At 53.4% G+C, this 24,752-nt stretch overlaps 1 protein-coding gene across 8 annotated transcripts in view; it reads left to right on the top strand.

The window, feature by feature from the left end:
- Positions 1-24,752, top strand: part of AUTS2 (activator of transcription and developmental regulator AUTS2) — a 1,079,185-nt gene that overhangs the window by 772,640 nt on the left and 281,793 nt on the right. For all 8 annotated transcript variants that reach the window (XM_032872387.1, XM_032872381.1, XM_032872385.1 and 5 more), the window contains one exon: positions 5,284-5,313. In XM_032872387.1, coding sequence (XP_032728278.1) covers positions 5,284-5,313 — 30 coding nt within the window. The remainder of the gene's footprint in view (positions 1-5,283; positions 5,314-24,752) is intronic.

Here is a 24,752-nt window from a genome sequence, read left to right as displayed (position 1 = left end):
AGCAGTCCTTGGCCTCTTGTCATGATAAAATAAAAGGCTGAGGGAAGCAGTGGCCATGGTGGTGGAGGTGGGACGGATTCAGAAAGCAGAGTCAGTCATGTGGGTGAGAGAAGGTAGGTCCGCTCGAGAACGGAGCCAAGGATGGTAACAAGACTCTTCACGGAGACTGAACGCTGGCGGCATCACCAGGGACTAGCGGGAGAGGGGAAGGCTTGGGGGGAGCGGAAGACAGCGAGTCCGGATTTAGACGGACGCCTGCTCGAGTCTGTGTGCAAGGCTCGAAGGAAGGGGGCACAGCCAACAAGACATACGTTGATAACCCGCAACATGTACTGTTTGCCCTGACTCTCTGCCACACGTCGTCTGAGTCGTTCACACGCGCTGGCTTGTTTTCTTCTGACCGTCCTCTGAGGGCAACGCCATTGTTACCCACATTTTACAGATAAGAAAACTGAGATGCGGAGAACTGAAACAGTTCTCCCCAAGTCACGTAGCTGGCAGACAGTGGGCATGGGGATTCTGTAGCGTCGACATACACATGGTAGATGGGACGAAGGGAATCTCTAAAGGCTCCCCTGGGAGTCACGGGGAAACAGTAGGACTGCAGTTTCAACTCTGGGGAGACGGTGACATTAAGGGATATGCAGAGGAGGAGGGGCCATGAGAAGATACTAGGGAAGAGGGGTATTGGTGAGTGTGTATGAGGGGAACCTTCCAGAACATTCAGTCAAGACGATCGAGATAACAGCACTGGGGAATTTTCTTACTTGATTAGTTACAATCCATATAGTGGATTACAGCACACGCTTTTTTTTTCTCTAGTTATATTATATATTTCTTTTTTTTTCTTTTTTTTAAATTTCACTTTATTTTTTCAGTGTTCCAAGATTCATTGTTTATGCATCACACCCACTGCTTTTTTTTTTTTTTTAATGATGTGACGGCAAATTTCGGTCATGAAACAAAATATTTGACACATTTTGTGAAAACAGAGTAGGCTACAATACAGTAGAAATTTATTTTCATTTCTTAAAATGTGTGTGAGAAGGACAGAGGAAAGACTGGAGGGAATTCTACAGGTGTACTGCTGTTTACCTAGGCTCATGGGTGACTTAAAACTATCTTCAATAAATATACACTAATTTTTTAAAATTTTTTTAAAGATTTTATTTATTTATTAGACAGAGATCACAAGTAGGCAGAGAGGCAGACAGAGAGAGAGGAGGAAGCAGGCTCCCGCTGAGCAGAGAGCATGATGCGGGGCTCGATCCCAGGACCCTGAGATCATGACCTGAGCCGAAGGCAGAGGCTTAACCCACTGAGCCACCCAGGCGCCCCAAATATACACTAATTTTTAAAAGGAGAAAATATTGGGTGGGTATGTGGGGGGAGGGTTTGACATGTTTAAAGGGCGGGAAGGAAGCCCAAAAGGAAGCAGTTGGCCCTAGGATCTCCCTTCTAATTTGTGAACCCAGAGGAGACAGAGGTGAAGGTGGCGTTGGCGGGGATGGCTTCCCATGCCAGCCGTACTGTGCTCCAGCACTAGCCTGTTTCTGAATCGGGCTTTTGAGGCCTGTGGCTTGGATTTCGTGCTCCTGTTTCCCTCTCTTGTCTGTGCTGGGTTTGGGTCACGTATTTGTCTGAAGACGCGGCGACCAGGAGTTTTTCCCTGCCTGGCCTGGAAGGCCCACTTGTTCCTTTTCATTTCTGGCTTTTGGAAATGGAGGCAGATGTTTTCAGTGTCTCACAAAGGCCTTTGAAATCGGGTCCTGGGGAGTACCCTGCCGCCTCGACTTGGTCGTGAGCCTGCAACCTGTGCGCTAGGACACCAGTGCGGGACCCTGATGTCAGCGTGCTTCCAGCAGTCCCATCAGCTGGGACCCCGTTTGTACCTTCGACGTTGCACCTCTCGGCCTCCCGCAGAACGGACGCCCAAGTCGGGACGTGGCTCGCAGGGAACCCCATGAATTGGAGCAGGTGTCTGGGGACCGGGGAGCAGACACTTCTTCCTTTGACCTTGCAAGACCTAGAACCATTTGGCCTAAAATCCACAACGTGCTGAGCTCAGGGCGTGAAAGCCGCGCAGCATATTCAATGTGAGTTTAGACCCTGACTTCTGCCCGCACCGACTCCATAAAACATCCGCTTTTTCAGAAAGCCGGCCCGTAAACGGCCAGCAGCGAGGCAGAAAGACTCCTCAGGACCATGGCTTGCTTTCCGTCTGGGGTTGTCAACAAACCCCCTTTATGAGTGGCGCGGACCTCTTGCATGTGTCGAGCTTCTGGCTTTTACGGAGCGTGTTGGGAGCCAGGCTGGGCGAGCGTTAGGCGCTGTTTGCGGAGTGCGTTTATTGCCTTTGCATAATTTATGAGCTGGAGGGGTTGACCATCATTCGTCTCTGCCAGGGGCTGGCACTCGAGGCTCCGGAGAGCAGAGCTGTAAATTGGATGGTTCGCTCCTGCTGAGCCCACGGCAGAGTCCTCGGGTCAGTATGGGAATTTAATACCAGAAATGGAACTGTTTTCTCAGCGCACCATGTGGGCCCCCGCGCAGCAGAGCCTGTTTTGGCAGACTCTGCGACTGGCCTCGTCGAGGAGCTGTCATTCACCCGGCGTGTCGTGTGGGGAGCTGGAGCATTTTTAATCGGCTTGGCACCCGTGCTGCTTCCATAATGGACACCAGTAGGTCTCAGTTCTTCACCATATGCTTAACTCTGGAGACAAGGTGCTTCTGGGTATATCAGTAATTACTTGATGCGGAATTAAGTGGACCTTGAAATTAGAACTGGACTGTTGGAAAGCAGAAGGCTTAACACTCTGATACAAATAACCATTCCTGGGGACATACTGCTGTTAGGATCAGTGGGGGGCGTGGACAGCGGTGGCCCTTTCCCAGCTTCCCCACTCCTCAACCCCCTGCACACCAGTCCTTGGGTACGTGGGCAAGGGCTGGGCCACAGCCCTCAGCTGTCACTGATTACCTCACAAGGCGGCTGTGAACATCTGGGAAGATGAACCTGCCTGGCAAAACACACTTCTCCCCCCTCCCCACACCCTCTTCTGAATCATGCTTTGTCACTCTTGAAAATGTGCCCAGAACTTAGGAACCTCAAAGAAGCCCTAATTAAAGGCAATGGTGGGGGCGGGGGGGGGGGGGGGGGGAATCACACAATGAGGAGAAGAGAACTTCATCTCTGTTGTTCTAGGTCTTCAAAGTCTTCATCTCACCTCTTGATTTATTACAATAGAGAAATTGCTCGTCAGACAGAAGTAAGCTTAGACTATCTGAGTTTGGAAGCCTGGTCAAACACAATTCAGTCGTACTTGGTAGAAGCTCGGTCACTGAAACTCTGATCGCCCTATGGCATGGAGGGGCCGGTGCAGATGGTAGAAAGTGTTAGAGCCTTCTAGTCTATGAGTTTGCGATGTGAGTTCCTAAATACTCAAAGTTCAGAGACGGTAAGCTGGAAAGAGGAAATAGTCCCCCAGTCATGTCTTATGACAGCAAGGTGTCCGTTCGGATGGAGTTGTCGTTACTCGCATTTGAGAGCGCTCTAACAGTGGTTTAAATGATAAGGTAACTCATTTTTATCTGAACACAAATGTCCAGAGTCAGGCTGCTCTTAGGTTGATTCAAATGTCTGCATTGGGCCACCGCCATCTTGTTTTTGTACTTGGACTTTCTGCTGCCTCATTTTCGCAAGGTGGCTGCCGCAGATCTGGACATCACTGCATCCTCCTACAACTATGTTCAAAGGCAAGAGACAAGTGCTTCTTGCTTGTCTTCTTTTTTTGAGGAGAGAAAAATTTTTCAGAGCCTTCAGCGGACATCTCCTCAAGTCTAAGCCAGGAGTGTGTCTTGCGGCCACCCTTGGCTGCCAGGAATGTTGGAAAAGAGAGCCTACCTGGCTTTCTTCAATCTAAAAATGCCGGGAGAAGGGGTTTGTGAATAACTGGGTATCCAGCCAGTCGTGGCTGTTGTATAAGTGAATCTATTTTCTGTTTCTGGCTGTAGCTGCACCAACTCCCGTGTCCAGGTGGCCACACTAAAAACCTTGGCATCATCCTAGACTCACCCCTCTTCCTTGTTTCTCATGTCCATGTGTTACCACGTCCTATTGGTTCCACCTTCAGAATTGCCGGGCCATCTGTTCCTCCCTTTCTTCAATCACGCGTCACGCTGGTTTAGACGGTGTCGTCACGGTTGCCAGACCGGTCACCCCTGACCCATGTCTTCCCCCACAGCGCGTGGTCTGTCCTCCTCCGCCCCGTGGGGAGAGTCGTCCTGATGGACTGTGGCTCTCACCACACCACACCTCTGCTCGGCGTTTGTGTTCTAGCTTTCTCTCTACTGCTAACCTGAAAGCTGCTCTAGGGCCAGTCCCGTGTCTCGGTGGAACAGCTGTCTGCGTAGCAGTGCCTGTCAAGGACTGCTCGCGCGCAGACATTGACCTGCTGTGCATTCGCTCCGACAAAACACATCCCCCTTCTTAAGATCCGACGGATAACGAACACTCTTGGTTTAAAAAAGAAAACGTGGTTTTTATCGTTTCCCCTTCACATCTAATGAAGAAGCCAAAGTTTGGAGTTAACTCATTCTCTGGTTATTCCAGAGCTCACCAGTTGGAATTTGGGATCTGTTAGGTATGATGCAAGTCTGCGGCCTTAACACGTACTTCTTTGCCCGTATTATTGATTTACTTCCCTGACCTCCTCTTGTCCTTGATATGTTTTCTGTAGAGAACATTCCCTCTTTCTTCTGGGCCTTAGAAAAGGCAGCCATCACAGCTGGTGAGCTCTGCCCATTATGTTCTCTTTCCTTCAGAGTCCACATGAGAAAATGCAGCACCCAGAGGTTTTCCTCCTCTTCTGGGTAAAAGCACCAGGAGAGGCAGAACCTTTCACGTTAGCTGCGGGTAGAAGGTCTCCTTCTGAAGGTATCGACTGACCCTGAATCCCACTGAATGATCCTGCGGCTGGACTGGTTCCTCGGTGGGCACCCCCTCTCCCGTGTGCTGGGGTGCTCACCGTTGTGATCTGGCACCTTGCCAGACCGTGTCCACAGGCCGCCAGCAGAACCGTGGAGCGCAGGCTTGGATGAGACCAGCGCAGCAGCTTCTCTGAATTTTGCTTCTCATTTGGTTTATGAGTGTTTGAGCGGAAGAAACTCTCTGTACAGCTCAGCTAACGTTTCCTAATTCCTTTATTTGTCTTTTTTTGTATCAAAAAACAAGAATCTGCTCAATGTTTCCACTAACCCTTATTCTCTTGTCTTTCTTTTCAGTGTGACAGCGACAGTGACCAGGAAGAGAAGGTAAGACCCCCCCCCGCCGGCCCCACCATCGTGGGCGCAGTCGAGCACTGTGGTTCTCGCACCCAGTCCCAGGGTGGTGGGATGCCAGCTCCGCACTGACCTCAGCTTTTCTGCTCTGCAAGACCAGTTGGGTTTACACAGCGACATTGCCTATGATAAGAAATAACATATTTACTTCACGAGGTCCATTTTTTTTTTAAACGTGCCCATTAAGATCGGGTATATGTAACATCAAGTGATCACTTCAGAGATTTTTGAAAGAGGAAGCTATTTTGATAACCATCTGACTTTTCTTTTTTAATCCTTGACTGGAACATTAAACGTGCTAGTCTGCACTGATAATGTCATTTCTCCATTTCTTTTACTGGCCTCCCTGCTTCTTCCTGCTTTTCTATACATCGTGGCCTTCTTGATAGAAATACGAATGGTGTGTTTCTGGGTCTGTCGTCATGGGGTGAGGGGGGAGCGCAGGAGAGCTCGGGTGGGGATGGCCAGGTGGGAGGGCGGTTCTTCTTGCAGGTGCATGCAAGGCTGATGGCCTCCAGGCTCTGTGTATCCAGGCCACATGGAGCTCTCAGAAGATCGGAGCATGACCCGGTAAAGTGAACTTTTCCGTGCCTGAAGCAAAGGGATGGTTTGGTCTTTCTTTCTAGCTGTCCCAGCCCCCAACCAGACATCTTCCTCATTTTATTCCTACCTTACGTATTTCAGAAAGAGTTCCCCGAACACCACGGTTTCCGTACTGCCTGGCATCGGAAGGAAGGGCCCCGTAACCCCCCGCTGGTTTCTGGGTCTGTCCTGAGTCTCGCTGGGTTTCTCGAGCCCCGGCCTCCGCCTTCCGCCCCCCGTTCGCTGGTGGGTTTTACTCAGAATCAGGCCGTCAGTGTTTGGTGGCATCGTGCCATCCAGCCCTGGATTTCCCTCCTCCTCTGCTTCCGGCCTCCGAGAGAGCTCTGAGGGCTCCTGTTCCATCCTGTCGTTAATTTGAATTCAGCACATGTAGCCTGTTATAAAATGTGAGACATCATCATTGGAGCAGGTCAAGCATATTCAGATGAAGACAAATGGTGCTTATTTGATTTCCTTAAAATCAGGAAATGAAAAAAGTGCTCTCTGGAGAAATCATGTTCTGCCTGACTTGGATGATAGACCAATGCATGTCCCCTAGATAAGAACAGGCTCTCGCCTTGAGGTTTTTATCTCTGAAGGACGGCCCGGACTGTCAGCTTGCTGACATGTGCATTATCTGTGTCATTTTAAACAAAGTGACCTATGGAAGGGTGCGCTGTGCTGTGACATGGTAATGGGCTGTTGGATGACAGTGAAAGTACACACTGCAGAGGGGCTGTGGCTTATTCTTTTGTTTAACTGACAAGTAGGCGCTTCCTTCCTCCAGCCCCCTGGAGTCTTAGCTCCTCGCAGGGGGCCCCCGGTGCCTCGGGCAGCCGGTGTGCTGTGGGCGCTGGAGGCCGATGGACAGCAGTGGAGGCCCAGGGTCGGGCGTGCTCCCTGGGCCTGGAGCCATCTAGGCCCCATTCCCCGTGGCGGCCTTCCCGTCGTCCTGTCAGGCGGCCCGGCCACCCAGGTACTTCCTGGTACCCGTACTTCCTCGCCCTTCCAGGAGATCTTTTAAAGGTGGTAGTTGATCCCACCTTCCAAGCTGGTGGCACTTCTCCGAGGGGATGAGCCTTCTTCGGGGTTTCACGTCCAAAAGGACATGCGTTCTTGAAAAGGCAGCACGAATTCCCGAAGCGCCAGCCGTGGGCGAAGGCAGGGAGGTGGTCTGGTGGTGTGTTGCGCGTGGGTGTGTCCGCACCAGCCGTCTCGACCGTGAATGCACAGCCGGGTCACCGGGGCGGGGTGGGGGGCACCTGCAAACCACCTGATGCCTGGGCCTCGTCCCAGCCCAGTTACCTCGAACCTCAGCAGGTGTCTGGTGCCTCTTGTCGGGATCCTCACCTGACTGCGATTCCTAGAATTACCGGAGCCGTCTGTGGTTTTCAGAGTGCTCTGGGGGCCCAGGCGTTTCCTACACACTGACAGCATCCCAGCCAGCCACCCCGCCCCGGGCCCTGAAGGCCCGTGTCCTCGCGGCCCCGGGTTCCGGCTCAGAGCGCTGGCGGCGGGAAGGGAGCCAGGGCCGCACCGCTCAGAGCCAGGGGCATCTGGGGGGCCACAAAGGAGAGAGAAGAGATTGTACAGCGAGCACACGAGCCGGGCGCCGGCCAGCGAGGGGAGGTGTCGTCCGGCCCGGTGGCCCGTGGTATTGCGGCAGGACCTCCTCCTCCCCCGGAGCTGCCGCACAGCCGCGCTCCCATCACCCGTCCCTGCCCTGCCACCCGGTCTCCCCCCAGAGGGCTCCCAGCAGGAGCAATCAAGACTGTAATTGCAGTCGTGCCTGCTTGGCTCTGGCACAGTTAAGACTGTCAGGCTTCCCCTTTTGGACTGAGATCGTCTGGTGTTTATCACCGACGTTCACACCATCCGCCCAGACTTCTGCCGCGCGCTGGGGCCCGGGCCGCTGTCAGCCTCCTCTGTGCCAGAACCTCTCGCCTGGGCCCCCTCCGAGCCCCACAGCCAACTGGGGCCGCTTTCATGTGCTGCTCGGAGGATCGGAATTGCTAATGGGGGAAGAGATGCCACTCGGTGTCCTGGGACCCCTTCGACAGCCTCACCAGGGACGCTGTTGGAGGCAAGAGTGAGACTTGTAGGGACCCGCTGGGATTTCTCTCCGGAAGACCTGTCATTCTCTTACTCCACGGGGATCTGCAGCACTGGCGGGCTAAAATTAGGGCACTGTATTTCGCACAGCTGACTGAATTAAGATAAACTCTGCTTTCCTCTGATACGAAGTTGTAATTTATAAAATGATACCCTTACTAATTAATGTGGAAGTGACTGGGAGAGGGGCGAAGAAGGCAGGGCTTTCCATGCGTGCGGGAGACGCACGTGTGTGTGGCAAAGGCCCTGATGAGACACGGAGCAGAGCACCTCTCACCACCCACCTCCTGCCACGCGGGCACACGTCGCATTAGTGGCAGAGAACCCGGAGGACTTTGCGAAGGCGGGCGATGGCGTGGGGGCTAGAGACGGCTCTGGACGCTCCGAGGCGTCTTCGGTGTGGGGACAGCCTTTCCTGCACTTGGGGTAAAGAAAGGAGGAAGTTCTTTGCACCGTAATCCCCCAAGTGAAGCAGTTGGTCGTCTCCCACTCAAAGTGCGTTGCTGTGGAGAGAACAAAGAGACAACGTGCGTATTTCCACGCATTTGGCCACGTGTTCTCCAGTTTCCTCTCCTCCCCTCCCCAGCAGCAGACCATCTCGCTCAAAGAAACACTCCCTATTTGGTTATGACATTAATGTAGAGATTGAAAGCGATTCTCTCTCCGTCCCCCCAGTTCCTGGTCACTGTGGGGCCACAGGACAAAGCTGGTCGGAAGGTGTCTTGCCCAGTGGTCACCCATGCGGGCCTCCGAGTCTGGAGGCTCAGGCTTGGCTCTGCTTTCCCACTTCGCGGCAGCGGACAAGCCTCAGTGCTCCTATGTGCCGAATGGGATGCCAGCAGCCCCGCCGCAGCCGTGTGACCATTAAACCAAGACACTGGGCTCAGCTCCTGGTCCGTACTCAATGCTCGTAAATGTTCGCTCTCCTGACGCTTACCCGGGGTGAGTGAGACTCGCTTGGGAAATGAGGAAGGCTACCCTCCTCTTCAGAGAGCTCAAGACCCACCCGAGATGCCGGAGGATGGGGGGGGGGGCGTGTGTTTTTCACTCAGACCTGAGCTCGGCCCTCATCCTCAGGGGCATGTCCTGTTACAGACTGAATGGAAGCATTGGGAAATCTGGAAGGGTCCCCGTACAATGATTTTTAAACTCCTTCTTCCAAATAACAGGCTTTCCTCTGGCCACAGCCCAGAGCCCAGAGCCAGCGAGCTGTCCTGCAGGGTTGGATGGCGGTTCAGTAGACTGTGGGCCTGGTACTCTGCCGGACTCTGTCAGTTCCCAACACCCATCACAGGAGAGAGAGAGGGGCCGGTGCAGGGCCTCCAGGGTGGGCCGGTGAACAGGATTCCTGATGGTACTTTCCTCTCTCTGGGCTTTTAACACCCAGAGAGGGTCACTTGGTCCCCGTGACTTGCTCCCAAGAGATCGGGACAGCCTGGGACTCCGATTGTCTATATCAGCTCCCTGCACTGCTCCCACCTCCCCTACCCCGCCCCGTCCCCGGCGTGCACACACTTTTTGCTGCGTTCTCATTTTCTGATTCATGCGGAAATGTGTTGTGTTTGATCATTTTGTGTTCACTTGTGTGGGAAGGGGGCAGCTTCTAAGAAAAGCAGCGAGAAAATCAGCGGAGGCTTATGTTCCTAACTCCACACAGACCACATGCCTCACTTGGCTTCTGAGGGGCTCCAAAGCTGCGAGATGTCGAACTGCACACTGGGCATGTGGCTTGTGCTTGTAGCGGAGGAGTCCCGTCCCTCGACTGGCCGCGATTCACACTTGGTAAAGATTGTGCCTCCTCAGCGACATTCCAGAAGGAAGCTCAGAAGGCCCTCGTTGCTTGTAGAACCTCCGTTCAGTGCTCGGGTTTGAAACAGGACCTGTTCTGATCAGGAGACAATGAGAGACACTGTCCTGTTTTGCAGCTGGAAAAAGGAATCTCCCCCCTCCACCCCGCTTCCAGTTCCATAGCAAAGCAAACAGCCATCACCCAGAAGAAGGGCAGAGACCCGCACTCTTACCTCTTTATCCCCGCACTTAGCATAGCGCCTGGCACAAACCGGGTGATCAGTCATGTTCATTCTTTTTGCTCAGTGGGCATTTCCTTTCCTGGATATCCATCTCCAGATGGAGGGTAAGTGAAACAGGTTCAGAAAACGGACGCCCGGACTTGAGTGTGCTTTGTGTCAATCCCGGGGTTTAGTTCCCAGACTCGAGCGGATAAGTGCTCTCATCTTCAGATTTCTGGATTTCCTTTACAATTTTATTTTCTCCTGAGATGCTCCTAAGCCATTTATAAATTTGCTAGGTTATTTGGGCAGTTTCTACAATTTTTGGCCGCGTTTCAAGAGCTTTCTATCTGGGGCGCCTGATTTCCATCATGCCCGTCCACTCAGCTGCTTCTTGCCCCTCTGAGCTTTTGCCCAGGTCAAAATGACATTTTCTTGTTCTTCAAACAATCATCGTATCTCCGGCTGATTTAATCCTGTCATATCCATCCAGAATTCCTTTTCAGACCACCCTGGGATTAAATTTCTACTGCACATTATTTTAAATCCGGACCCTCGTGAAGTTACTCCTTTTCATATCATAGAGTTGTCATGCCAAACCAGAAATTGCTTCCCTGACAATGTGTTCGTAGCATATCTGCCCATTGCTATCGTGCCATATGCCTGAAAAAGAGAGGTTATAAATATACAGATTTTTTTATTTATTAAATATAAATTAGTAAAAGGAATACTCAGGAGTTATTGGAAGTTGGTCAGGCACCGTTAGCCAGACTCTTGTTTCTCAGACTGAAGAGTGAAAAACGGGTTCTGGATGTTCTGTGGTTCATCTTGGGTGGGTTTTGGAGGATTCCCAGAAGACCTAGCTTCTGACTTCACACTAACGAGCTGTGCGGTCTTGGGCAAGTTACCCGATAGTGCTGAGCCTTGGTTTTGCCATCTGTAAGGTGAAGCTGGATTCAGTGATCTAACACTGAATGGCCTGATTTCCTGTGTAGCCGTTTTGCTAGGCTCCATCAACATGGCAACCCAGGGGGAAATGAATACGTACTTGTATTTTCTCTTGGCCCGTGTAGAAAGAAGATTCTAGAAGGAGTGTCTCCATTCTTTGTTCTCTAATTCCTAAGAGGGAATAAACCTAGTGGGTAGGTTGTGGCACACCTGCGCTGACTCTTCCAAGTGACTAAAGGAAACTTGCTTATGGGCCTAATGTCCGAACAAGGTCATTATCTGTTTGTTGGGTCATTCATGCAGTCGTTCACGTCTGCTATGTTTTTTCCCTGAGTGTCAGTGAAGGAACATGGGCGTTCTTGCTGCCTGGCTCTGTTAGGTGTGTCCCTGTGCGTCTGTAGAGAGGGGGCAGGGCAATTAGTAGTTCAATCTCTGCTCCTCAGTTACCCTAACTGTTGAGGAGAGCACGGGAACTAGTGAAGAGCCGGCTTATGTGATGTGTTTTAAGACCCCCCTTGACCGGTAACAAGTAGTATTTGGCCTGTGAAAGGGATTCTTGTGGGGATTCCGGAAATCACCTGGGGTTGAGTTCACGATTCTACAGTCCCAGAGCGAAAGTCAGCGGCTTTCTCTTAGAATGAACCATTGGCTTGGATTTTACAGCTGACCTGCAGGAAGGTTATAAGGCCAAGGAGGAGGTAGGTGGAGACCATGGCTTTCATCCTCATTGACCACTGACCAATTGACGATGAACCCGAATGGGCAGGAAGCTCGTGAGCAGAGCCCTTTGTGCTAGTGATGCCCTTAACAACACGTTCTACGCACGTGGCTTACTTAGGGTGTAACCGGGTTGGGTTGCTCTTTGGTTGTCAGAGGAATCTGTCTTGGTCTGTCCCTAGGAAAGACATATGGATTTCTTTTTAGTTCTGCACATGGGTATTTGTGTATGTAGTTACCTCGGTTAATCCCCCCTTCACAACTTCTGGTTGATAATGTAGTTACAGTTCACTGCTCCCTATAATTTTGCCGTTCTAGCTGTAATAAAGATAATAAAATCTCTGTAAGGCTGTATTCATAATTAGCCAAATTTTAACCTTTCAGAAGTCCCAAAATTCAGTGGGTTAATGTATATTACCTTTCTTCCTCTTTTTGTTCTTTTTCTAATCAAAGCTACAGCTGGGTGGGTCAGATCGCCCACCTCGTATACATCGTAGAGCTTTTCCTTATTTCTCGGTCACAGAATGTAGATGCTGTTCAGTTCTTGGGAGCTGTAAATCAATGCAGTTGGGGTTAATAATTAGATAAGAAGAAGAAATGCCACTTCACGATGGAGAGAACCTGGTACTATTCAAAACACTTCTACAAATGTCATCTTCTATCACCTGTTTAAATATTTATTTTGGGAATCTCTGGGCATCTTCATATACAACACTGTTGATCATCTAAAATGTGCCAAACTGGGCGCCTGGGTGGCTCAGCGGGTTAAAGCCTCTGCCTTCGGCTCAGGTCATGATCCTGGGTCCTGGGATCGAGCCCCACATCAGGCTCTCTGCTCGGTGGGGAGCCTGCTTCCCCCCTCTCTCCCTGCCTGTCTCTCTGCCTACTTGTGATCTCTGTCTGTCAAATTAAAAAAAAAAAAAAAAATCTTTAAAATGCGCCAAACTCGTGACAGATCCGATCAAGGACCTTGTCTTCTCAAGTGTGTATCATCATTTTACAAATGATGAAAATGAAACAGAAGAGGAAGTCGAGGAACGGAACTGAGATGTGAACCATGTCTTAAGATTCCAGGATCTGGGCTCTTTTCCCCATAACATGCTGCTTCCCTGTTCATCAGGGTGAGTTGGGATAGGCCCCGAAGTCCCACCTGAGAGCCCTTGTGGCATCTTTCTCCCTGTGCCTCCCCCTCCTTCTGCTAGAAGAGACCAAGACTGTGTCTTACCTATTCACCAACAACCCCACTAGCCCCGAAAAGTTCAAACAGGTCAGTTGTGTTCAATGACTATTGAATAAATACAGTTGGGGCTCGCTTACAACTCAGAAGCACAAGCTCTTCTCAAATGTGAGTCTTTAAATTTGACCTGGGAGCCGCCCGTCCAAGGCAAGAAGGGAGATCTACAAAGTATATGGTTTGACTCTTGCAGATGCGAGGCAGAAGCAGCCTGTGGGCCGCTGCGAGTAGTCAGGGAGCCTTCCCAGCCGCAGACGAAGCACAAACTGTTGCTCAAGGACCTCGGTCTTCTCTAGCGCGTCTCTGTGTGTAAACCTCTCCTATCTTTCTTTAATTTTTTGTAACTATAATGTATATTGTATACTCTATGTATAATGTAGTATTTGCCCCAGGGGTACAGGTCTGTGATTCATCAGTCTTACACATTTCCCAGCACTCACCATAGCACATGCCCTCCCCAGTGTCCATCCCCCAGCCGCCCTATCCCTACTCCCCACCCCCCAGCAACCCTCAGTTTGTTTCCTGAGATTAAGAGTCTCTTACGGTTTGTCTGCTTTCTGATCCCATCTCGTTTCACTTTTTCCCTCACTACCCCCCACGACCCCCGCCCTGCCTCTCAAACTCCTCGTATCAGAGAGATTAAACCTCCCCTATGTTATTAAGCTGTCCGCTCCCGGCAAGTCCCCCACACCTAGCACGTGCTTCACACCTAGTAGGTGCTCTGTGAACACCAGCGTTCTACCCGCACATGCTCTGTCAGTGATCGCAGCCCCAGAAGCGGGGGAGGGACTCATCACAGTGGCCCGGGCAGCGCGGGGAAGCACAGGGCCCGGAAGGGAGGCTCCTGTTGCAGCTGTTGGTCTGGAGCCCCCCTTGCTTCTCCTGTGGTCTCTGCAGGCTTTTTCTCCTGCGGCTGGCACCTAGCAGGAGGGTCCGTGGTCCCACCGCGGCTCCCGAGCTGCACCCCGCCAGGGAGCTCCACTCTGTGCCGTCATCTGCCACCTCCAGGACCCCTTGTCCATGCCCAGACACCGTCTCCCACCTTTGCAGAGGGTCTCAGCCCGGGGTGGGGGGGCTCGGGGGGTCATCAGGGCCACGGGGTCGCTCCTCTTCTGGCAGCAAATGCCTCGCGGGGCGGTCCTGTGGCCCGGATGGTGGTGACTGTCTGCGGCAGTGTCCGTGTTAAAGATTATGTATTTGCCACTAAGGGGAGAATACAGCGTTTACCGGCTGGAGTGCAGCCGGCTGAGCTGATTATGGTGCGGCACTCTGTCAGCCAATGATTTGTCCCGTCCTTTATCATCTGTGTCACTCAGCGGCGGGCTGGCGAAGGCAACGGATCGCCCCCTTCCCTTTTTTTGTACCCATTTCGTGTAGAAAATTTGTATTTACTTTGGGAGTGTAATTCGTTCCTCATGGATAATGTGACCCTGAGCGGAGCTGGATCATGGGTTAGTTGAAGTGATATTTTCCGCTAATGGCGGTCGTACATCATTGCTGTCAGCTCGGGTTAGGAGGCAAGCACGTTACAGCTCCATTTTACCTCTGCGGGCGTCTGGGATTATTTGCCATAACCGAGTATGACATGACCGCACTACAGAGTGCATTAAAATTTTACTGGCTTCTCAGGCAAGTTCCCCAGCTCCGGCGCGCGCTTCGGGCAGGCGTCTGATGGGGAGCCCAGGGGCCCTGCCTTCCTGCGCAGAGGTGCTGCAGGGGGGTGGCCTGAGCGGGGGCCGTCCTCCTCCTGCTCCGAGAAGGAAGCCAGGGAAGGACTTTATGGGGGAGCCAGCCTGCAGGTGTGTGTGTCCCTGGACATCCCGGACTGGTTGTCAGCTGGCTGCCCAGTGCGTATGGACGCGCTCGCTCTCCTTGATGCGTAGCCCTCCGAGGTGGGTGAGGGCAGGAGAGCCAGGGCAAGCCCCGGTCCCTGCCAGACCTTGGCTGATTTCATTGTGCTTGTCTGTCTGTGGTCAGACAAAGGGGAAGAAACATGGGTCCTCGGTGTGGCAGAATCCGTGTCCGTCCATGCAGGGGGCCTGATCGTCTCCTAAACCCACTTAGAAATGTTTGCCGGGATGTCTTACACGTTATCCCTTATGAGCGTCACAGTCACTGAATAGCGTGGGCATGATTACCCCATCTTACGTATAAGGAAACCGAGGTTCAAAAACGTTAGGTAACTCACCTCATGTCCTAATGGTGGCAGAGATGGGGTTCCTACCCTCTTACCCAGACCTCCCCGACTTCCCGTCCTGTGTGTTCCATGCCATGTAGAGATAATTAACAAGTGCTATGTAAGTAGTGTTTATGTGCGCTTTACGTGTTTTGACTGATTTAACCCACATTGTAATCCTAACGATAGGTGCTAACACTATCACTGGTTTACAGAGGAAGAAACTGAGTCACGGAGAGCTTAGGTAACGTGCCCAGCGTTATTACACCGGCCGGTGGCAGAGCCGGGTTTCCAACCATGTTGTCTTGGCCCCGGGGGCAGCGCTCTGAGCCACTGAGCTGGGCTCCCCCTCATTGCCGTGTTCCAGTAAGCCTGAGGACTGATCGGAAAAGGCCATGGAGAATAGTAACGTGTTAGAAATAAAAGGAAATGTTCAAAGAGTGTTTTATCACTCTCAATTGTAATTCTAACATCCAACAAAATATTGCTCAAAAAAGATTTTCTGTGATGAGCTTTAATTACGCAGTGAGTCCCATTTGCAGGTGGAACGTTACTCACAGGCAAACGGTGCTTTGCAGGTACTGGAAAGGCGTTGATTTGGCGAGGTGAGGGGTAAGCAGCCACTCGGGCAGAACGGTTCTTCCTTTCATGTCGCTCGGTGTCCTCTCTCTTATTCTTACTGGAAAGGCCGTGATAAACCTCTGTTGAGTCATGTTCTTTCGAGTGGCCGTCTCCCAGTGAAACAGGTCAGGGCCCATCCTGTCAGCGAAATCATGGCAGATTCCATCCTGGCGGATCCCGAGGGCACTTGAACCATCACACGGGCCTCCGGCGGATGTCGTCTTGTGTTCTCTGCCTCTCTAGCCCCATCATCTCTCCCCCTCCCAAGCCTGGGACGCTCCCCTGCCTTGACAAAACAGACAGCCGGGCTCCCCTTGGCTTTGCAGGTGGCAGTGTCATCAGTTCGTGAGCGTGTCCGGTAAGCCGCACACGAGATGAGCTGTCCCCGTAGCCTGCGGGCAGGTGTGTGAACACTGCATCAGAGGAGCCCCAGATCGCCGCGGCTTTCCTCATGGAGAGATGGGAAATAAAGTGCATGCATAAGGGACGACACTCCCTGGCCTCACTCTCCTCCTTGGGCTCCCAGGAGCACACACTGATCTGCCCCGGGAGACTGTGGTAGGTCTCGGGGACTGACCTGACTTTCTCCTCCGGCCCGAGATCCAGTCACTCAAGTAGCAGAGGACAAAAACAAAAATATTGATCCAGTCATTGACAAGTAATTATCCCTCTCTGGATGGCCTACTTAGAATGCAGCAGTAATTTTAAATAATGTGTTCTCCAGGGACAGCATGACCACGTATGTGGATTGTTTTCCGAGTACAGTCACGCTTGTGCTCTCCCCCGCCTGAACGTACAGGCAGTGGGTAGGCCCACTTGAAGAAGGAGAAATTTGGCATTGACCACCAGATCCAGTACAGAGCACTCTTCGTTGTATAAAGGGACTTGTCAAGCTTTTGTACCTCGATAGAATGTGTGATCTCCACATCCTCAAATACGTACTTAGACTAGAACTCCTCCAAGAGCCTTTAGGAAGTCTTTGGTTTAAGAGAGTTTTAGCTCTCTTAAAGTTTAACAGCTTCGGCTATATTTGTGTTTACCAGGGTTTTGTTTTGTGTTTTTGGGATTTGTTTCCAAGAGCGGAAATTAAAGTAACAAGGAAATGTATGTGCTTTTAGAATTCACATAAGTGTTGGAGTAACTGAGCCGTCAGCATGGCGGAGATATGGACTGTGTTTTTTTTAATTTTTTTGGTTTTTTTTTAAGATTTTATTTATTTATTTGACAGAGATCACAAGTAGGCAGAGAGGCAGGCAGAGAGAAGGGGAGGGAAGCAGGCTCCCCGCTGAGCAGAGAGCCCGATGTGGGGCTCGATCCCAGGACCCTGAGATCATGACCTGAGCCAAAGGCAGAGACTTAACCCACTGAGCCCCCCAGGTGCCCCAGGACTATACTTCAGCAGCACAGACCAGCATATTGAGTACCCTCCCGGTCTTGTCTCTACTCTGTGCCTGTCCACTTCGTTTTGATTGTTTCTGAGACTTTGTTTCTCCTGTTGGTTGAAATCACGACCCATCCTTTTAGCCTCGGCCAGCGGAGAAGACGCTGCCTGGCTTTTTCCACTATAGCTACCAAAATCTAAGGCAACGACTCCCATTGGCTCAGCCTGGGTTAGGTTCTAGGTTCTAGGTTCTGTTCTCCAGAGGGGACTGTGGAAAGACGGGTCCGTGTTGTCTGTAAGTTCTGTTCTGGAGGTGACCTGTGTGGTGCCGGGGTAGGTGGAGGGCCCAGACTGGTGAGGGTTGAGCAGACGCAGCGTGTCCACAGCATGACCGTCACCGCACCTTCCCGCCACGTGGGCCAACCACTCCAAGGCCCTTCTTGCCAGCTGTCCCAGCTGCCTTGATCTCCCCAAGCCAGTACTTGGTAGTGACCACAGGGTCTCAAATATGAACACATATAATACATATAATAATTACATAAAATAGTTTCCTAAATCTTTATAGAATCACCTTAAGTGCATTCACAGATCTGTTCTATCTTGCTTAAGTTGTTAAAAGTTAGAGAAGGGCACAGGACTTCAGAGAGTGGGGGAGGGTTCGTACGTACATGTATTCAGAGGAGTCCAGAATTTATTAATACTTTTAATATAGTGGCTGATGTCTCAATCCCCAAGTATAAAACAGTCCCCTAGGGGCACCTGGGTGGCTCAGTCAGTTGAGTGTCTGACTCTTGATTTCGGCTCAGGTCATGATCTCAGGGTCTTGAGATCGAGCCCCACGTTGGGCTCTGTGCTGGGCGTGGAACCTGTTTAAGGTTCTCTGACCCCCTCTGGCCCTCCCCCACCCCCTAAAGAGATACAAGATTCCAAGTCACCGGGATACCAGCTAGTCTGTCACTTGCCCAGAGTACCTTACTTGTCCAAACTTACTTGTCCAAAAGAGTCACAGGCATCCTGGGGTACCTCCTTTGTGTCCAGGGCCAGACTTTGTCAGCCGGCCTCGCTGAGGCGGTGTTCCTGAGATCAGAAGTTAATAAGCTCGGTCACAGCCATGTTCACTCCCGGCTCATTCCGCAGCTCTGGCCGTCACTGTTGGCTGAGGTGGGTGCCATCCTGGGAACCAGGGCTGGAGAGTTGACGGAGACGGAGCGAGTCTTTGGAGAGAGAAGGTCTGATGGCAAAGGAAGCCAAGGTGCCTTGATGAGTCACAGGGTCCCCAGAGCATCTGCTGAAGAATGGCACAGTGTCGGACTACGGACAACCAAACCATAGCGTCTAGGAGAATAGTTCTGACTGGAACACACGGGTGTGGAGGACTGCTAGGGACTGAAGAGGGAGAGGACCACAGGCCAATGGGATACCATTCTCGAGAGAGCAAAGAGCTGTGAGGTGTGCCCTGGTACAAGTAAGTCCTACGTGCAGATGGGCCTGATGGCAGGCCAAGGGTTTGCACTTGATCCGGACAGGACCCTGCTGAGTGCTTCTTGTAGGCAAAGGACACAGCAGATCCGACTTTCTGGAAGGGAATTCTGGCGGTGGTGTGAAGGGTAGGACGGACGCTCTGGCGGGTTGACCAAAGGGGACATTGTCCTACTAGTTGAGGTAACAGGAAGGTCAGCTCCAGGAATGGGAAAGGCAGGAGTTAGATCTGGAGGCCTTCCTAAGTGGAATGACTATGGTTGGGTGACCCCCGGTTTAGGGAGGAGTCGTGGGTGGTCGGTTTCAAGGACGCCCGCGGAATGGGTCTGGGTACTGCTGTCAGTCCATCTCTGAGAGTAAGCCGTCTGGAACCATAGGTCAGTGTCTGGGAGACCAGGAGCCCGCGGAGCCGTGGAGACAACCGGAGCCGTGGGCGTGCGTGGGAGCCCAGCCAGATCCCTGTGGATTTGTCTGCGTCTGATTTAGGAATAAATGTACGTGGGGACGATAGCCATTCTGAACAAAATAGCCATATATTAATCCTAGCCCCTGACGTTTGTGGAGCTTTCTTTCAGTGAGATTCAGAATGCCTTCCTTTATTTTCAGTTCCGGCAAAAACCAACAGAACATGCCACCTTGACCCCTCGGAAGTGTGCGTCTCAGCCGTGGCACGTGCACGCGGCTGTCGTGAGGCCTGGGTGGCTTCTTTACACTAACTGTGGGAAAGCGCCGTACACTGAGTTCCCCGGAATCCTGTAGCAAACAGTCCCAGGTAAAGGAATATTTAATCTCTATTTTCCGAGGGAGGAACTCTAAGCCGTGGATGGACTGAGGCCGAAGGTAAGGCTTCGGCCATAATTTCCCCCACGCCTTCTCTGGTCAGTGTCACAGTCACGCCACACTGTCCTTCCAGGGGACCCGGCTGTCACTCACTGACATCCTGAGGTCGCAGAGCTTTAAGGAAACCGAGCAGAGTCCGCCGGGAAGGTCAGCTTCCACGCCCTGGTCTGTGGTCAAGAGGGAGATGATTTCCCCATCCTTGAACATGCAGGACTCAGCAGCCCTAAAGACCTGTGGGGTTTGCGGCTGTCTCATCACGGGCAGGTCCTCGGAGCCTGGCTGGCCGTGGCCTGGGGTCCCTGCACGGGCCCCTGGGGACTCAAGGTTCAGCCCCCCGGCTGCCGTAAACACGGACAGCGGAGCAAAGCAGGGATGCTGGTAGACGAAGGCCGTAAGGTTTTAGGTCCTGGCAGGAAGTAAGGTCGGGGGCTGCTTGTGTTGGCTCTAGAGTAAGGGAAGGAAGACGGATGCAGGCAGAGCCGTCCCAGCCCCTTCTTCACACTCCTCTCCCTCAGGAACCTGGAAGGGGCTGGCGTAAGAGGGGAGAGCTGGATCTCCCACCTTCTCCTTGTTCCTGGACTTGAGAACCAGGTGGTCCGCGTCTGAAAAGCTCAACCAGACGTCTCCTCTGAGCGAGCTACGAGTTGCTCGGCAGAGACGAAGGCCAGGGAGGGGGGCCGAGCAGGGGGCAGGTTCTGAGTTCGGGACGCCCGGCACTAACACACCGGGTCACCTTGACTTTCAAGACCAGCTTTCACCCAGGCGAGTCACCACGTACCTGGGAGGTACTCAGCCTCCCAGGGGGCCCTGCACCTAAAATCCAGCGTGAAGCTAATCCTTTAAGAGAGCGGGTGGTGTTTGCAAGGGTTTTGTTGTTGCTTTTTTCTTTAAATTTTGAGATAATTTTAGATTTGCCCAGAATAACACAGGACACTCCCAGAGCCCTTCCACCTGGCTTTTCCCTGACATTGTGTCTTCAAAACCGGGAAATTAACCTTTGTATCGTAGTGTTAGCTAAATCGACAGCGTCCTCTCTTGCCTTGTGCAGGTGACACTGTCCTAACGTCTCTGTTCAAACCGTCCCCACTCAGTCACACCAGGAAACAACCACAGTCTTGGGTTTCCGACTCTCAGTCTATTCCTGGGATCCAGTGATGAGGAAAGTAGGCTTTGGTCTTGGACTCGGAAGGCCTAGATCCAGACCCAGCTGCTGGGGTGACTTAACTCATCATGGAACCCCCCCAGAATCTCGGTAAGATTTCTTACCGCCCACGCCACCGAGACACGGTGACGAGGTGCCGTGTCCTCCGCAGGAGCTACTGAAATGATACTGTCGTGTGAAATTCTGTTTTCCTGCCGATCCCTCCCGCCTCCCTCAGCCGTACCCTCCACACAGACTCTCATACACTTCCTTCTCCCCTATGGCTGTCCTTCCTTTATTTTCGCTTCTGAGCTCTGACTAGGAATGAGCCTTGGGTGCTGACGTTGGGGCCGCTCTGGTTCACATTCCTGGGGCTGATTTCAGTAGTGAGCGGACAGTGCTGGGTGAGTTCTGGTCACTGCGAGAGTCCTATCATGTTCTGAACCCTGACAAGTAGAGCGGAGGCTCCTAAAATTGCAGCTTTATTTCCTCTCGTGCCTGTGCTTAGGCTCACGGCCTTGGTCCTGGTGGCCTTGATCCTGGGACACGGCAGGTGGCAATGGCAGGGACTAAGAAGGGAGAGCAAAGTTGCTCCTAGCATCTGTGTCTGGTGGTCCTGGCTCTGTCATTGATCAGATCGGATCGTTGGCCAGCCGATGGGGGCGGCCCGCAGAGCCGAAGGAGAGAGGGACACCTGGTCCGGGGTCGAAATTGGAGTGTGCGGCTTCCCGGCAGCCGAGCGTGGAGCGGGGTCCCCCACCCAGCTGCACAGCACCGTCACCCGAGTGCCGTGTGCAGAGAGACGCTTCACACGAGCCCGGGGACTCTGGTGGAGAAGTTTCCAGGGGATGAGTCTCCACGTGGAGTGCAGGAACCTGAGTTTCCGAAACCGCCCCTGACGCTTCTGGTGCACGACCCGCATGGCAGGGACACGGTTTCAACAAAGCACCACGAGCTCAGGGTCAGGACACCTGGTTTTGGGGACAGCCGAGCCCCTCTCTAGCTGTGTGAGTGCTGTCGATCAGCGAATCCCCTCTTAACCTCAGTCCCCTTAGATTGAAGGCAGCACCGTGCTACTCCCGCCTCGCGGGGCTGGTAGGATGTTGAGAAGGGACGACACGCACACCCGAGTGTTTGCATGCACGCCCCACAGGTACCTGGACAGAATGTCTGTTTCCTTCCTCACCCAGCGCAGGAAGCCCGTGCCTGTGGCCTGGGACTGTCACCATTACTTTCATCCACGGTGACTCCTAGAAGCTTTTCCTCTGGTTTTGGCTAAAAAGAACTCTTGGTGCGAGAGTGTTTCCTCCCCATTGCCAGCACAGCCTTGGGAACCGCTGCCCCCCCTGCGGTCACATCTACCCGGATGAACGTGGCTGCTCCTAGTGTGTGTCTGGTGTCATTTGGGAGAAATTCCGTTGTCGCTTAGCATGATTAAGGCCCGCTAACAGTCCGGTGTTTGGTGGTACCGACATCAGCCACGCTTCCGGAGCACTTGGAGAGGATGTGAGACCTCTGAGGGACAGGGACGATGAGCAGTGCCGAGTGAGGACCGGAGGTGGTGGCAGGCCAGCGCCCGAGTCTCCAGCCACAGGTGCTCAGAGTACGCCGCGGGAGACCCGTGAAGAGCCAGCCCGCCCGCCGGCCTCCCAGCGCCCCTGTCCCCGGCTCTCCCGCTGCCCTTCGTGACCTCTGCTCCCAGTCTCAGCTGCCCCGCATGTCGAGTTTGGACCTGGTGTCACCTGGCTGCACGTGCCAGCGGCCAGGCGCTAGAGCGTGAAGTGGGATTTGCCGAGGGCCCCACACTGCCCGGCCCCCCCTGCAGTGTCCCCCTGCAGCCCTCCTTTGGGACAGAGGCTGCCAGCGAGGCCTTGAGGTGGAGTCCAAGAAGCCATCGGGGTACCTCACCCGGTAGGTGTGAAGTCGGTTCATTGACGTCCCAGGTTTTGCCAGCGCCTCCTCCTGAGGGGACCGTGTGTGCGAGATACCGTGCGTGTGTCCCCACCGCAAGGGTGAGGGGTGCGACCTCAGGGGCAAGGCCACGGCCCTACTTCCCCTTTATTCCAGGCAGCACGGCTCAGGGCCGGGTCTCAGCCTGCCCACTGCGGGACTTGCTAGAAGAGGGCCTTCTGCCCTTTTGTCAAGTGCCAGGAAGTACTCCGTGCCCCGTGTGCTGCTGAGGACCTGCCGTCTTAATAAATGTCGGAAGATCACGGAGGACCGTCCTGCCTCTCGTTCCTCTGTGTCCACACCTCAGCCGTGTGCTCTGTCCCCGGGAGGCAGCCGGGGGCCACCTTCCAGCCGCTCCCAGTGCCCCAGGGAGCCCAGTCCCAAAACGCTGTAGCGGCTTTAACTCCGGTCCACATCCCCATGCAGGCCAGACGCAGTGCAGGGGCAGCTGCTTGTCCTGGGGAGGGAAGGCATTTTCGGCATTTAGACGTTTCTGCCGTGTGGATGGGCTGCCGCGTGTGTGTGGGACCCGTCGGTCCCCCGCCAGGCTGATGGGGACATGTCACTTACAGAGACGCAGAGGCACAAATTTATAAGACTCAGATTACAGTTAAATACGCTTAAGTCAGATTTTACTGAACGCAGCTTCCTCTCTCTCTGATGACTAAAAGGCCCTTCAGAATCTCAGGGCCGTTACGTGGCACAGCGCTTTTGTCATGGACGTCCTCGGGGTAGAGAAGCGGCGGCAAGCAGCGCACTTTGCTCCGTCGTCGCCATCCAGCCCGTGCCTTGTCCGCCTCTTGGTTTCCAAGAGCTCTTAGGCCACACTCCTCGCCTTCCCAGGAGAGGTAGAGGAGCCCGCAAAAGGCCCAGCGCAAAGCCTGCCCGCATCCGGCGTCCCCCTCCAACGGCTGCTGCTTTGCTGACACGAGACCTTGAGCCCGAGGTTCATCCTGTGCTCGGCCCCCTCCTCAGGCTGCCGGGGCTGGTGGTGCCGGGGCGGGGGCACCTCCCAGGCATGGCCTGCAGCGATTCTCCCGTCCACAGGGACGTGATCCCCTCTGCCTCGTACAGTTTAACCCGTCCACACCGCTCCACCTCTGTGTTACCCGTGTCCGTCAGGACGTCAGCAGAAACCGTCAGCCTCTCGAAACAGCAGCCGCTATTACGTGCGCCAGGGCCCCCAGCCCCGCTCCTGCTGCGGAATCCTGCGATGTTTAGCAGGTCTCTCAAGTGTGAGGACGGCCCTGGCTCCCGACCCCAGCCGCTTGTTAGCTGATGGATGAAATCTTTTCTTAAGCGGACTCCCTTGTCTATTATGTTTTCAAAATTCAAGGTTCCTCTGCGCATTCTTGGACGGCCGCCAAGTGGCCGGGCTCTGCGAGGAGGCGAGTGGCTCCTCTCTTGTGCTCCTTGAACAGGAAGGCCTTGTTGTTTGGAGTGAAGGAAGGGGAGGTGCCGTCCACCACCCTTCCCGGACTTTGTGGATGTTTCCAGGCAGCTGGTGGGAATTTACTCCTCTGCCTCCTTTCGGAAACTTCTCCTCAGAGACCGTAGCTCAGGAGGGAACCCCGTCTCGAGCAAGCTGTCGCCTTGCTCTGTGGGTCCTGGATTTTCTTGCCAGGCTGCGTCGCTCAGAATTGTCACGCAGCTTCTGGACAGTCGTCTTGCGGTGGCCGCCGTGCTGTGTGGGGTGGCCACCTGCCCCTCTGTGCAGCTGCTCCCAGCGTGGACTCATCAGAAGCAGCCGCGGTGTGGACGGCTGGCCGTCCGCACGGGACAGCTCGAGGCCCTCTTCATTGGCCAGGGTACGTGGTCTTCCCTGAGGCCTCTGTGGAAACCTAAGCGTGAGGAAGGAGGCAGGTCTTGGTCCTTCCCTTCTCTGCAGACTTGTGTCACAGAATCCCACGTGTTTCTTGTGATGAGTCGTCAGCCATGGCCTCCGTCACCCTCTTCCTCATTAGATTCTGACAGAATTTTTGTCCCTTCGTGAGCATCAGCAGCGGGAGAATGATGTCTGCAGACTGCTCATGAAACAGAGGCGCGACGTAGCCCTTCTCGGTTGGGAAGGTTCTAGAACAGCATGCAGGAGAAGGGGAAGGTGTCTGGTTCCCAGCGGGGGTGACGTCAGCTGTGGGTGTAAACCGAGCGTGTTCTCCGTGCAGCTCTCGGCTGACTCGTGGGTGTGCAGGTGCTTTGAGCCCAGGCACGTGGGCTTCGTT

This window comes from Lontra canadensis, unplaced genomic scaffold (assembly GCF_010015895.1).
Source record: "Lontra canadensis isolate GAN:19392208 unplaced genomic scaffold, GSC_riverotter_1.0 scaffold45, whole genome shotgun sequence".
NCBI classification, from domain to species: domain Eukaryota; kingdom Metazoa; phylum Chordata; class Mammalia; order Carnivora; family Mustelidae; genus Lontra; species Lontra canadensis.
This window is presented reverse-complemented; position numbering and strand designations above follow the sequence as displayed.